The 14,645-nt window shown below is 51.6% G+C and overlaps 1 protein-coding gene across 2 annotated transcripts in view; it reads right to left on the bottom strand.

Moving 5' to 3' along the window:
• ARAP1 (ArfGAP with RhoGAP domain, ankyrin repeat and PH domain 1) overlaps positions 1 to 14,645 on the bottom strand; it is a 109,963-nt gene that overhangs the window by 23,546 nt on the left and 71,772 nt on the right. For both annotated transcript variants that reach the window (XR_008911445.1, XM_056795021.1), the window contains exons 15-25: positions 12,323 to 12,497; positions 10,218 to 10,352; positions 8,234 to 8,369; positions 7,413 to 7,515; positions 6,627 to 6,822; positions 5,879 to 5,924; positions 5,109 to 5,272; positions 4,811 to 5,023; positions 3,742 to 3,847; positions 2,500 to 2,647; positions 1,557 to 1,643 (exon numbers count right to left, since the gene is read on the bottom strand). Coding sequence is in view for 1 of the 2 variants with exons in the window: in XM_056795021.1 (XP_056650999.1) it covers positions 1,557 to 1,643; positions 2,500 to 2,647; positions 3,742 to 3,847; positions 4,811 to 5,023; positions 5,109 to 5,272; positions 5,879 to 5,924; positions 6,627 to 6,822; positions 7,413 to 7,515; positions 8,234 to 8,369; positions 10,218 to 10,352; positions 12,323 to 12,497 (1,509 nt within the window). In the remaining variant the exon portion in view is untranslated. The remainder of the gene's footprint in view (positions 1 to 1,556; positions 1,644 to 2,499; positions 2,648 to 3,741; positions 3,848 to 4,810; positions 5,024 to 5,108; positions 5,273 to 5,878; positions 5,925 to 6,626; positions 6,823 to 7,412; positions 7,516 to 8,233; positions 8,370 to 10,217; positions 10,353 to 12,322; positions 12,498 to 14,645) is intronic.

Here is a 14,645-nt window from a genome sequence, read left to right as displayed (position 1 = left end):
GACCCTGGGCAAGTCACTTACCCCCCATTGCCTAGCCCATACCACTCTTCTGCCTTGGAACCAATACTGTATTGATTCCAAGATGGAAGGTATGGGTTTAAGGAAAAAAAAAAAGCAGAAGGATGCTTCCTCAGGTTGTTTGATGCCCCTCCAATTAATCTACCCCTCCCCCCATCTCTCAGCAGGTACTCAGCTTGAATTAGAGGAATGCCAAGTAAAAGAGAAATTGAATTTGTCCTATTTGGCTGCAGATAAGGAGTATTAGGGGAAAGCACAGAGAGGCAGATGTAAGGCACAGAGCACCAATGTCAAGAACAACTTCTTAATAATCAAAGATGTCAAGGGGGCATCTAGGTGGCTCAGTGGATTGAGAGCCAGGTCCAGAGACAAGGCCTTGGGTTCAAATCTGGATTCAGACACTTCCTCACTGTGTGACCACTTAATCCCTATTGCCTAGCCCTTATTACTACTCTCCCAACTTGCAACCAATGCCCAGTAATAATTCTAAGACAGAAAGGTAAGGGTTTAAAAATCATCATCATCATCATCAAAAATGTCCCAAAATAAAAGTGTTTCAGGAGAGGTAGTGAGCTCCCCATCTCTACAGGTCTTCATGACCACTTAGTGTTGGAAAGTTTGCAAACAGATTTGAGTTCAAAGCTTTATGACCAAAGGACAATAACAATATCTCTCTAAAACTGTTTCCTCCTCTGCAGAAGATTTATATTACCTATTTCAGTTTCTTTGTGAGAAAAGAGTAGTATCACTCTGAAGGTGAGTTACTCATTTAGTGTTGCTCTGCAGGGAGGGAGACTAGAGTGGATGCCCTCTGGGGTTCCTTTGAACTGGGAGGTTCAATGATTCCTGAGCTCTCTGCTGCATCTGAGGTTCTGGGTCCCTCCCTCTTTCCAACTCCAGGCCTCGGTGGCCTCTCTCTGGGTACCAGTGGACAGATCCCAGGCTCTGCTCTGGCCCCTCAGCATCTCTGCCACACGAAGTAGCTTGGGGGCTGGACTCCCAGTCAGAAGACCTGGCTTTGACACTACCCAATTCAAAATGCCCCTTCTGCAGCACGCACACAAATGGGGAGATTATTCCCCATTTGCATTGTTTCCATAGATTTCATTTGTGCGTAGTCACTTGCATGTGGCCTCTCCCGAGCTCCTTGAGGGCAGGGACTCCATTCTTGTCTTTTGTTGTATCCCCAGCACTTAGCTCAAAGCCTGGCCCATAAACCCTTCCTGAATGCAGGGTGACTATCAGTGAGCTGGCTGACTCAAAGGCAGGGTCTGCCTTTCATTTTGGTACTTCAGTAGCCCCCGTCCCTAACAAAGCATAGGCTCTACGAATGCTTATTCATGAAGGAAAGAAGGAAAGAACTTCAGGAACTAAAGGGACCAGTGGCAGCTGGCTAGACAGAAGGGTGTGTCCCTCTTCAGTGGTTGGACAGCCGGTGCCCAAAGGCCACGCCAGGCAGAAAGAGAATGAGGCCAAACCCAGGGAAGGATGGAGCTTGGTTGGAGCCAGTGGGCTGCTCAGGGCTCTGGCTGCCTTACCTGTGTGCCACTGGCCGAGCCCGCCACCCTCATCTTGACGATGGCTGTGATCTCCTCCCGCTGCTTTCTCAGCTCCTCCTCATCCACCTGAGGGGAGATGGGAGGGAACAAAGAATTAAGGGGGTAGGGGTGGGGGAGTATATTGCCTGTGATGGGGTAAGGTGGCTGTTCTAGCTACCTTCTCCCAAATTCCCCACCAGAATCTCATAGGAAGTTACTAGAGGGAGCCTTGGGGAGATCCTTTCCTTTTGTGGACCTCAGTTACCCCAGTTATGAAATGAAGAGTCTGGACTAGATTCTCTCTTTTTTTTTTCCTACAAAGGGCTCTATATGTGTATAATCTGGATGGAGCCGACTTTTCACAGCCATGCCATCTCGGATAGAAGACTAGAGTATGCCCAGGGTCCCAGCCAGGGATAATATTCCACAGTCTTAGTTTCTCATAGAAGATCATAGATTTAGAGCTAGGAGAGGCCTTCAGAGACCATCTAGCCCTCATTTTACCACAGGAGAGGGCACCCTGATTTGCCCATGGTCAGAGTTACTAAGAAGCAGAGCCAGGATGAGGACGTGGGACTCTAACCCCAAATGCTACACTCTCTCCGCTAATCCACACATGTTGCCTCCTCTTCTGTTCTAAGGTCTCTTCCAGCTCTGACATTTTATGTCCATGTTCTAAGGGGCTTGAGAAAACATCTCCTCTGATTCCCTCTTTTTATAAAGGGGAAAACCAAAGATAAAAGAAGGGAAGCGGCTTATACCAGGTCACCCAGTGAATCAAAAGTAGAACAAGCTCTAGAAATGAGGTCTCCTGACTCCCACTCCAGAGAAATCTCCATTATACAGGGCTAGTCCCTTTCTGGTCCTGGGCTTGGGACCCCTTGGGACATGAATTCCATGATTCCCAGGTTTTTCCATTGCCATCACCATTCCTGAAACATACACTGAACACTCGGACATAGTGATCGATGAGGTCCTCCACTACTCGGCCAGCCTTGTAGTCCTGACCATCTGTCTGGAAAAGCGTAGGTCCAAATACAATTGCCAAGTTGTGGGTATTCATCTGATTGGTTTCCGAGAAGCACTGTACACTGTAAAGGGTAGGAAGACCTTAATTCAGGGTCCCCCTTCCCCTAATCGAATAAGCCCCTTAGATCCCTTTTTCCCAGAATACCCAGGGATATTTAAAGACCCCTTAGATGAGAGAACCACCCCAGATAGTTCTTGGCCTGGAATCAAAGAGAGGGAAACCTTTCCCAAGCGGAGGGAGCGGGGCCCCAGATCCTCTGATCTTTCTCAAGGGGAGGGAGTGGGTCCCCAGATCCTCTGCCCTTTCTCAAGGGGAGGGAGTGGAGCCCCAGATCCTCTGACCTTTCCCAAGGGGAGAGAGTGGGTCCCCAGATCCTCTGGCCTTTCTTAAGGGGAAGGAGTGGAGCTCCAGATCCTCTGACCTTTCCCAAGGGGAGGGAGTGGGTCCCCAGATCCTCTGCCCTTTCTCAAGGGGAGGGAGTGGGTCCCCAGATCCTCTGCCCTTTCTCAAGGGGAGGGAGTGGGTCCCCAGATCCTCTGCCCTTTCTCAAGGGGAGGGAGTGGAGCCCCAGATCCTCTGACCTTTTCCAAGGGGAGAGAGTGGGTCCCCAGATCCTCTGGCCTTTCTTAAGGGGAAGGAGTGGAGCTCCAGATCCTCTGACCTTTCCCAAGGGGAGGGAGTGGAGCCCCAGATCCTCTGCCCTTTCTCAAGGGGAGGGAGTGGGTCCCCAGATCCTCTGACCTTTCCCAAGGGGAGGGAGTGGGTCCCCATATTCTCTGGCCTTTCCCAAGGGGAGAGAGTGGGTCCCCAGATCCTCTGGCCTTTCTTAAGGGGAAGGAGTGGAGCTCCAGATCCTCTGACCTTTCCCAAGGGGAGGGAGTGGGTCCCCAGATCCTCTGCCCTTTCTCAAAGGGAGGGAGTGGGTCCCCAGATCCTCTGACCTTTCCCAAGGGGAGAGAGTGGGTCCCCATATTCTCTGGCCTTTCCCAAGGGGAGGGAGTGGGGCCCCAGATCCTCTGACCTTTCCCAAGAGTAGGGAGTAGGGGCCCAGATCCCCTGACCTGTGGCCTAAAGTTCCATAGATGGGATAGACCAGCATGGGAGGTGAGGGGGAGATGGGGGAGATGGAGAAATGATGTCTTCTTTGGGTCTCACCAGTACAGGTGGCTGATGAGGGCCTTCACTGTGGCCCGGTTGACAGGGGGCAAGAGCCCCAAGAGTTCCTGGTACCTCGAAATCTTTTCTTCCTCATTCTCAATTGCTGGGGAACAGGAAATAGGAAGGTATGAGATCTGGGCCCTCCAGGGCCTATGACCCCTTTAGTTTCTTTTTCAACCCCAGCCAGCTTTTCCCGGCCCAGATTCCCCCAGCACCCACCCTGGGCCTTTGCACAACAAATACAAGAGACTGGTGGGGAGGTGAGGACAGGAGTTGTTCTGTCCAGTGCCACATGGGACTGAGAATCTAGATGGAGTAGGAAATAAGGGAAAGGACTGGGGAGGGGAGGGGGCGGGATAGGGAAAGGGAAGGAACTAGGGAAGTTGGTCATTTGGCCAGAGCCATTCGGTTACTCAGATGTCAGGTGGTGCTGTCAGGCCGTTGGGCAGCTGGTCAATCAGTTGACCAGTCCTTCTATCAGTCAGTCAATTAATTTATTAGTTAGCATGTCTATCTGTTCATCTATCAGTCACAGAATTAGAGTGAGAAGGGATCACAGCAGCCAACTAGTCCAATCTACAGCTGAAAAGGAATCTCGTCTACAACACACTGGAAAAGGTCAGTTGGCCTTTGTTTGAAGACCTCCAGAGAGGGGCAGCCATTGCCTCCTGAAGCAGCTCCTTCCATGCTGGAACAGTTCTAATCATTAATAGGTTTTGTTTATCTCAAGCCTAAACTTATCATTTTGAAATTCCATCTTACCCACCCCACAATGTTCTTAGTTCTGTTTTTTGGGGTCAAACAGGGCAGCCCTTCTGAAAATAGCTCTCAGGACCCCCCTAAGTCTTCTCTCTCAGACCAAACATCCAAGCCCTTCAGCATGATATCTCAAGACTCTTTGCTATCCTGGCCTGTCAGCAGGCCTATTTTTCAGTCAGTCCTTCTAACAGTTCACTCTTGATTTGGCCATTTCTCCTGCCTACCAACAGTCTATCATCCGTCCGTCTGTCTGCCCATCTATCTGTCTGTCAGCTGGTCAGCCCACAAGTCCACTCGACAGCAGCACCTGCTGTTTCAAGCCAAGCACAGCGCTGAGTCCGGGTGAAGAGCCCATCAGGCAGGTCACGCAGGAAGCGCTTGAGGGCAGACGAGACATCATCCACGTGTTGCTCCCCCTCCTTGAGGCGCACGGAGCGAGCATCTCGGCGCAGGCTCTCCAGCACCCGCTGCGTCTTTGACGTCTGCCCACACTTACGATAGATGCCCTCTGAGGTCAATCCTAGACGAGAAGGGAGGAGGCATCAGGGGAAGGGGGTAAGCCAGCCATGGCCAGTCACAGCCCGGGCCCCAGATGCTCCACTCACCACACTGGGTGATGTAGTCTATACATCGGTAGACGATGACAGGGATGTCAGAGTCCCCCAGTTGCTGCTCAGACAGAGTGTCCCCAGAACTTGCTGCTGCCTTCTGGATGGCGCCCAGCCATCCCGTGAAGTCCAGCTTCCTTTCCCCCTGAATATACAGGGTCCTGGGCCCAATGCCCAGGCAGCGTCACCTCCAGGAAGCCCAGTGGGATTCACCCTCCCTATCCCATCCACAGGGCTCTTCTATTTTTATATTGTCAGAAAGAAGGATCCTTAGCGGGTTATCCAATCCAACCCCATCCTTTTAGAGAAGTTAAAACTGGGGTTCAGAGAGGAGAAGGGACTTCCCCAAGTTCACAGGAGCTAATGGTAAATTGGGAATAGAACCGAGTGCTCCCATTTCCCAGGCCAGGGACCAGAATCACAGTCTCCAGGGAGGAAGGATCTGAGTGGGAATCAACAGCCTCTGTTTAAGTGGGAAGGAGGCAGCCTGCTCTCCTCTGGGTCAGTTCTAATCAATAGGGAGCTTTCCCTGACATCAGAGCCTCCCTACGACCTCCTCTCCCCATTGCTCCTACTTCTGCCCTCTGGTGCCAAGCCAAGGTACACTCTATGTTGGGAATTCTTCATAACCCCCTTTATGGAAACTCTGGAATGCTGCTTTTCCCTCCCAAGAGTCCTCAAGACTCCGGAATCGTCCCGCCCCAAGATGCCCCCTGCAGACACAACAGCTGGTGTCTTCCCTCTCCCACGTGGGTCCCCGTTCTCACCTTCCCCTCTCCACCAGGACCAGGACTTCCTTGTCCCCCTCGATGGCTGGGGAAAGAGAGGATGGGCTCAGATACATGCACATCTGCAGCCACCTCCCCCCCAAACTCCTCCCTTCCCCCTCCTGAGTAGGCAGGCTCCTACAGAGCTGGCGTGGGACACATGCACGATGGATCATGCCATGGCAGGGCTCATGTGTGGTCCTCCAGCTATGCACGGGAATAGAAGACACAGAAGGGCCCGGGGAGCCTTCAATTTGTCCCACCCACGCCTGGAGAAAAGGGGGACGGAAGGAGTGACTGACTTGCAAGGAGAGGATCGGAGAGGATCCAGGGGCAAAGAAGGTCACTCAGGCCACGTCCCCAAGCAAAGTCCTGCAGGGGAAATTAGGGATCCGAAGCCCAGGGCTCTGAACGGAGAACCCAGAAGCTGCTGGGGAACCATCTCATCCAACCTCCTCCTGCCTTTATTTTACAAAGCCCCAGGGAGGGGAAGTGACTTATTTAAAGTCACAGCGTCGTTGAGCAACCTTCTGAAGAAAGGATGAAGGGAGCAGCTGGGTGGCTCAGTGGATTGAGAGTCAAACCCAGAGACGGAGGTCCTGGGATTAAATCTGGCTTCAGACATTTCCCAGCTGTGTCTTCTGCCTTAGACCTAATACCTAGTATTGATTCTAAGACAGAAGGTGAGGGTTTAAAAAGAAGGGAACGAGCAGGGCTGAGTCAGGGAGCACAAAGGGGTTCTGCCTACATAGCTCTTGCAGCTTTCGGAGCTGTAGGGCCTCCTCGCTGGGGCTCTCCTCAAATACTGCTCGGAGCTCGGAGCCAGTTAATGCAAACCAACCCTCCTGGGTCCGCTGCAGGCTAAGGCCAGCCTTATAGGAGAGGCGGCCCAAACGCTCAAAGTCCCTGCACAGCAGCTCTTCCGCATGGATGGGCACAAAAGCCTGTGGGGATGAAGGGGTACAGGAAATAGTAGTCAACTCTGGAAGCCCCCCGCCTCCAGGTCCTGGAAACCTGACCTCTCCTAGGCCTTCTTGCAGCATTCCTCACCAGCTAGGGGCCCAAGGCAACACAGCATCAGTGTTTGGAAAGAACAGCCTGATCTCAACCTCCTTCACTGTAATCTTCCCTTATCCTGTTCCTCAGTCTCTCTATCCGCCTCCCCATCAGGTTTCCTCCTGGATGCTTCAGCCCTAGCTAGCTCCCACATTCATAGATGGTGTGGAAAAGCAGACAGGAGAGGATTCAATGAAACAAAGGCCTAAAAAGAGTCAAGGCTGTAGGTAGTCTGAAATGAGAAGGAAAGTCATCAGCTAGACCTTAGCCCTTGTTCCCCTGCCCTTCTCAGCCCCACTCTGCAAATCCATATTGGGCCAAGTCTTGCCTCCTCTAGGAAGCCCTCCCTGACTGCTTCAGCAAAAAGGATATTGCCTCTCCTTGAGCAACTCTAGCCATTTGAAGACATGAATGGACAGATCTAGGAAGGGTCCACCATGGCCTGCCACACTTCCTGACTCCCACCAAACATACCCACCTTAGCAATACATTTGACCCACTCTCGAGCCAGGTCTGGGCTCTCCGATCCAAACAGGTACATTCTCTCAGTCTCTGTGTATACTTCAAAGGTACTGTCAAAACTGGAGAGAAAAAGGGACAAAGAGATGGGAGAGAAGAAAGGCAAAGGGCCATCCAGTCCCCCTGTCCTCCCCAACTTCACAGCTCACCCCTTATCTGCTTCCTTCTTTATTGCCTACCAGCCTCAAGGACCTCTCTTCATCTCCTCTATCAGTCCCTATCACCCCAAAATCTGTCTTCTCCCCAAATCTCTCTCTCAACTCCTCTTCCTACAGGAAGTCTTCCTTGGTTCCACCCACCCAGGCTCTCCTCAGCACTGAGGAATCTGTACACAATTCCCTTGTTCTCATGCCTTGTCAGAGAGGATGGAGTGAAGGAGATTGGGGGAGAGTGTTGGGGGGAAAGCAGGGAGTGACACTTTGTAGAATGTTCATTAGATCCTAAGGCAATTCCTAGCTCATAGAACGCATCTTAGGACAAAGAATTTTAGAATCCCAGGAAACAGAGGGATTGGGGTGGGGGTAACTGGCCAAGGTTACATGGAGGCAGAACTGGAACTAGAACCCAGGGCTCCTACAAGGTTCCTGACAACATAGAGAAGGAATGGAGAGGGACCACTCCACTGATATAACTCAGAGATAAAGAGGTCGGGGATTGGTGAAAAGAAGGTTCAAGGGAAGGGAGAGGACACGACAGCAGCCCTGTAACAGATGGGATGGGCCTCGTGAGAGTGCAGGGGCTGGGCTGGACTAGACTGGAAGAGGGAGAGAGGGGGCTCACCCATGGGCGTCAGGTGGGGGAATAGCCAAGCACACGATCTCACTGGCTCGGATCTCCCCATTGGGCACGACAGCCCTCTCATTCTCATAGTAACTCAGGACACCATCGCTGAGAACACACCAGCGTCGGCTGAACTCTGTCCAAGGCAAGGGGATAGGAGGAAGGAGAGAAGTTGAGATCTTCAGGGCTTGCCTTTACTACATCCAGATTACATTCTAGGTCTACCACCTTTTCCCTCCCCATGCCCCATGTTGGAGAGGCTTCAATGGCCCTACACCTCCTCTCTTGGCAGAATGCAGGGATAACTGGCTTCTTCCAGGAAGTTCTCCATTGCTGACTCTGATGATCATATCTGAAGCTCCCTTGACTTCACCAGCTCACAATACTCTACAAGGGGGCTCCATCATCAACTTACCTGGCTAAGACTATGGAGACCTTGAGGGTGGAGGCCAGATTCTCTTTCTTCCCCACCCCCCAGGACTCCCAGAAAATGGCAGAGGGAGTATTCCACCCACAGAAATAAAGGCTTATTGTATCACTTGACCCCCCAATGCCTAGCCCTTCCCACTCTTCTACCTTGGAGCCAATGCACAGTATTGATTCCAAGACTGAAGATAAGGGTTTAAAAATAAATAACTGAATAAATAATAAATAAATAAATGAATGAATGAATAAACAAATAAATGAATGAATAAAATAAATGAGCAAACAAATAAATAAATAAGGGAATGAATGAATGAATGAATGAATGAATGAATGAATGAATGAAGGTTGGTTATTTTACCCACCACCTAAGGATCTGCCTAATTGGTAGGAAGAGTTCAGGTTTCCTTCTCCAAAGACTCCTGAGGGTTTTATAAGGGAATGAAAGGATAATCTGGGGTCCTTTCAATGGGCTGAGCCTTATAGTTAGCCCTGAGTTGCCGTGGCTAGCATTCATATTGGTCTAATCAGCCACAGCTGGACACACTGTACACTGACCACAACAGAGTGATGTTACTTTGGTCCTCTTGGAGTACAGATGGCAACAAGCTCCCATAGCTGGTGGCCCCCTCTTTTACCAGGCAAATATCACCATGTCCATTAACAAACCTTACATTTAACATTCCAGTTAAATGAAATGAATCTACCCCCAAATGTTCATGTTTTTAAACCCTCACCTTTTGTCTTGGCATCAGTACTAAGTATTTGTTCCAAACTCCAGAAGAGCGGTGAGGGTTAGACAACAGGGGTTAAATGGTTCGCCCAGGATCACAAAACTAGGAGGTATCTGAGGCCAGATTTGAACCCAGGTCCTTCCAACTCCAGGCCTAGCTCTCCATCCATTGAGCCACCTAACTCCCCCAAAACATTCATTCATTCATTAAAGAAATATCTGTTAAGCATTTGCTACATGCCAGGCCCTGAAACTGCAAATATAAGAAATAAAACACTCCCTGCCCTCAAGGAACTGACAATTCTATTTGGGGAAACACATGCACATAGTTAAGTATATAGGAAACATGAGTCAGTCCAAGATATTTTTTTTTTGGGTGGAGGGTAAATTAAACAAGCAACCAAGAGAATTAGGTCTTGTGTAAGAGAGAGAACTTGAATTCAGCTCTCCCACCACCATGCTTTTGCTCAGGATGTCTCCTATGGCCAGAATGTCCTCCTTCTTCACTGACCAAATTCCCACTCATCCTTGAAAATTCAACTCACACTCCACCTACGACAAGAGACCCTTCCTGACCTCTCCTGTCTACAACATTCCTGCCTTCTCCGGCCTCACCCAGCCCTTTCTCTATCGAGCCCTTCTTTGGTTGTCTGGGGCATCAGTTCCTACAGATGGGTCTTCTCTATCCACCAGACTGTGAGCTCTTCAAGGGGAAGAGCCATGCTTTCTTTACAGCCACGACACATTCCTAATGAGCCTACTGTTCAATGAATGATTCGTGAGCTCGGGCAGAGGCAGTGGCTGCCAGGAGGGAGGGAGGGCACGCACCTTCTCGGGAACGGCGCTCCTGTAGGGGCTTGGCGACAGAGGCTGTCTTGAAGAGGAAGCCGCTATGGCTCACAGTGGGCTGAATGACGGAGTAATGCTTCTCCCCGATGCTGACCGAGTCCAGCCGAGGCATCTCTGGGGAGAGGAGTGCAAAGGTGAGGAAGGGAGCAAACGGGGTGATTGGTCAGGGAGAGAATTCTACAAGGAGGGGCAGGGTCCCCCCAACTCCCCGCCCACCACAAACACCAACGGAGCCACTGTTCACCCCAGCCCCTCCGTTATCAAGCGTGCTGAGGCTGGATGAAAATCTAAGCTCTGCTACAAGCAGACCCCTGTGACCTTGGCCAAGTCTCTCTGGGCTGCACTTTGCTCTTTTGTCACACATGAGGAGGGCTGGACTGGGGGATCCCCAGAAGTCCTCAGAGCTCCGACTTTCTGAGTCTGAGAGTCTAAGCAGAGTTGACAAATGGGGCCTCGCAGATGCCCTCCTGACATTCTCCAGGCCCTGGGCAGGGCAGGACTCTCCCCTTTAGACCTCACCCAGAATTCTGTCCACAACACTTCTCTGATGCATCCAACATGGAAGATGGTGAATGAGAGTAGTGTGTATAGATGCATGTGGGTAGGTGTGGGAGAGAGACAGAGACAGAGACAGAGAAACAGAGAGAGAGACAGAGACAGAGAGACAGAGATAGTGAGACAGAAACAGAGAGACAGACAGACAGACAGACAGACAGACATAGTGAGACAGAAACAGAGAGAGAGACAGAGACAGAGAGACAGAGATAGTGAGACAGAAACAGAGAAAGACAGAGAGACAGAGAGACAGACAGACAGACAGACAGACAGACAGACAGACAGAGATAGTGAGACAGAAACAGAGAAAGACAGAGAGACACAGAGAGAGGAGAGGTGGAAGTGAGGGGAACTGGGGTCTTACTCTTCCCCCAAAATGTAAGCTCCACAAAGCTAGGAACTATATCTGAGCCAACTACTTTATCTCCTCTAATGCCAAGTGCTGTGTGTTGCCTCAGCAGACACTTAATCAGCTTTGACTGACTGACTGACTGACTGACTGACTGACTTGGTTGGCTGGCTGAAGTTCCCTGGCTCTCAGAGACCCTGTGATTCAGCACGGGTGGGCTAGTTGGTCTCTAGGTTGGCCAACCCCAACACACTCTGTGGTCCCACCACCTGGTCCTGCTCTTCTCCTCCCAGAGGAAGGCACACTCAATCTAGGCTGTATCTGCCGAGGCTTCTGGGTGGGTGGTGGCTGCGTGTGGCTCCTGAGTGGGTGGTCTTTCCCTTGCAAGGGCTCCAAGAAGTCACTACCCCAGAGACCTACTGACCAACAGTAGAAGGGGAGCCCAGGCCCTGACCCCAATGTCCTCATAGTCTTTAATTCCCTTTGGGATGGTCTTGTCAGTTCATGCTTGGAAGGACCTCACAAATTATAGCTGGGCAATATAGTGGCTAGAGTTCTGCGCCTGGAGACAGGAAGATCTGAGTTCAAACCCAGTTTTAGACACTTACTAGCTATGTGTCTCTGGCTAAGTCATTCGCCTATAAAATGGGGATAATAATAGCACCGTAGGGTTATTATGGGAATCACATGAGATAATAGTCATAAAGTGCGTAGCAGCATGCCTGACACACAGTAGGTGCTTCATAATGCTATCACATTCGTCCAGGTAGGCAGGAAGTTTTCCTGGGAGCAAGGGTCATCCCCCATCTGAGACTTGGAACTCCCTGAGGCCTCAGTTATTCCTCACTCCACTCCTAGGGTCCCTGAGCCTGGGGAATGGCCAGGACCCAAACCCTCAAGTTCCCCCAGCCCCTGCAATGGACCCGAATGAAATCAGCGACTGCTGCTGTGGACCAAGACCCCCGGAGCCCCAGGCACTAATACTGACACGGCTCCTCCAGTTCTTCTGATGGTCTCTATCTCTACATCTCTCCCTCGAATGCACATAACAACACAAAATACAATCACACCCAAACACACCTAGAATCAGAGACACAAATGCTGACAGAGACACACAGACTGGCCCTGTACACACATCGCCCCCACCACATGTGTGGGTGGCCGGTCCCATCCCCCTTACCCGTGGTCTGGTTGTTCCTGAGAAACTCCATCTGCAGCCTCTGGCCAGCCTGCCTGGCCACGGCCAAGGGTGTGGGGGCTGCGGGGTCCCCTGAGAAGCAGTTGATGGCTGCCCCGCAGCCCAGCAGAGCCTGCGTCTCTTCGAGGTCAGTAGTGGTGACAGCCACACAAAGGGCCTGGGAGGTGAGATTGAGTTGGGTCAGGCCCAGGAGAGAGGGGAGAGGATTCTCTCCCTTCCCCCTCAAGCCTCCCCAGCGATAGCAATGGCCTCCAGACCCAGGCACAGGGAGCAAAGAAAGGAAGGAGGAAGGGGGCATTGGGGATTGGGGGGAGAGAGGAGGAGAGAGGAAGAAGAGAGAAGGGAAAGAGACAGGAGAGAGGAGAGATACAGGGAGAGACTCTTGGGGACAGGAAAAAAAGCAGGGAACAATCAGTCAACAAGCATTGAACTTAATCAGTCAACAAACAAGCATTTAAGAGTTTACTATGTACCTGGCATGGTGGGTATACAAAAAAGGAACAAAAACAGGGAAAATGGGGACAGGGAAAGAGAAAGCTAAAGAGCTGGAAGAGAGACGGGAACGGAGAACACCCAGGGAAGTAGGGAGAAGGACATAGTGGGAAACAGAGGCAAGGAGAGAGAGGGGAGCAGAGCAAGAGACACAAAGGCAGTCTCTGAGGTAGAAGGGGCAAAGGGAGAAACAGAAAAAGGAAAGAGATGGGGAGGGAGGGAAGCAGACAGAGATGGGAAGAAGGTAGGGGTGAGAGAAACAAACAGTAAAGTGGAGGAGAGAGAGACCAAGGAAAAGAGACGACCAGGGAAAAGGAGAGAGAAGGGGGGAAGGAGACGGTTTGATTGAAAGGAGCCTGGGAAGAGGGGAAGAGAAGACAGACAGATCCAGGGATGGGGGGGAGAAGGAAAGGTCTGGAGAAGTGGAAGAAAGGGAATGAGACAGAAAGGAAGGAAGGAAGGAAGAGGCAGAAAAGAGAGGAGGAAAGAGAAAGAGTGACTAGAGAGGGAAAAGAAGGAGAGAAGTAGGGGGAGAGGCAGAGGTGAGAACGTGGGGCCGGGTCAGAGTCACAGGTCAGATCCCAGCTTCACCCTGAGGCTTGGGGCCCCTCAGGACAGCTGTTTCCTGGGTCTAGGTCCCTGGGATGTGGCCGCATCCAGTTTTAGCTCAGTCTCTGTCTCAATCTCTCTGGGCCTTGGGAAGGGGAGGGAAAGAAAGGGCTGAAAGAAGGCGGGATGATTCTACAATAAAGTCCTCCCATATGTGAATTCCTCACCGCCCGCCCGCTGGCCCCTCCAATGGGAGCCGCCTGGCCTGGCCCAGGCTGCCTGAACCTAGCCAATTCCTTCACCCTGAGCAGGCCTGGCTGGGGAGCCAGACTCGTGGGTCCCTCCAGCTCAGAGGTGGCTCCGCTTTGTTTTAGGACTGGTCTGGGGTGGGGCGGCTCAGATTGGGAGGGATGTTTCACCAGAGGTGAAACTGGGGTAAAACTCCTGCCTCTGGACACGTGTAAAAACACACACACACACACACTGAACAACCCACGGAGCAAGTATGCATACTGAGGGAGGGACAGGAGTTAGGACAAGGTGTCCAGCCTCCTTTTCCGCGGCAGAGATGACGAGTTCATCCCAGCGCTTGAATGGCTCAAAGAAGTGTCCAAAGTCGCTTGTGCCCTACCTATCATTCCATGGGGAGGGAATCCCTGAGGCCCCACAAAGCCTTGCTTTTGGAGGGGAGAGGGCAGGAGAGGAGGAGAGGAGGGGGCCTGGGGGAGCTGGTTCGGAGCAGCCCAGCTGGTTTCCATGAGCCCGGCAGGAAATAGCACCGGGCGTCAGGCCTGCTCCCTTTGGCAGGACATAGCGGCAAGAAGGGAGGGTGCAAGACAGAGGAGAGAAGGGAGGGGAGCAGCTGGTGGAGTGGACTAGGGGACAGGAGATTTGCCTTAGAACAGAATCATTAGATTAGAAAACACAATCACAAAACACTGGGGCTGGGAAGGGCCTTAGAACCCAGAATGTCAGAACTGGGAGGGACCTTAGAACCCAGAATGTCAGAACTGGGAGGGACCTTAGAACCCAGAATGTCAGAGCTGGGAGAGACCTTAGAACCCAGAAGGTCAGAATTGGGAGAGACCTTAGAACCCAGAATGTCAGAGCTGGGAGGGACCTTAGAACCCAGAATGTCAGAACTGGGAGGGACCTTAGAACCCAGAATGTCAGAGCTGGGAGAGACCTTAGAACCCAGAATGTCAGAATTGGGAGAGACCTTAGAACCCAGAATGTCAGAGCTGGGAGGGACCTTAGAACCCAG

Source organism: Monodelphis domestica, chromosome 4 (genome assembly GCF_027887165.1).
Source record: "Monodelphis domestica isolate mMonDom1 chromosome 4, mMonDom1.pri, whole genome shotgun sequence".
In the NCBI taxonomy this organism is placed as follows: domain Eukaryota; kingdom Metazoa; phylum Chordata; class Mammalia; order Didelphimorphia; family Didelphidae; genus Monodelphis; species Monodelphis domestica.
Note: the sequence above shows the minus strand (reverse complement) of the source record. Positions and strands in the feature narration are given on the sequence as shown.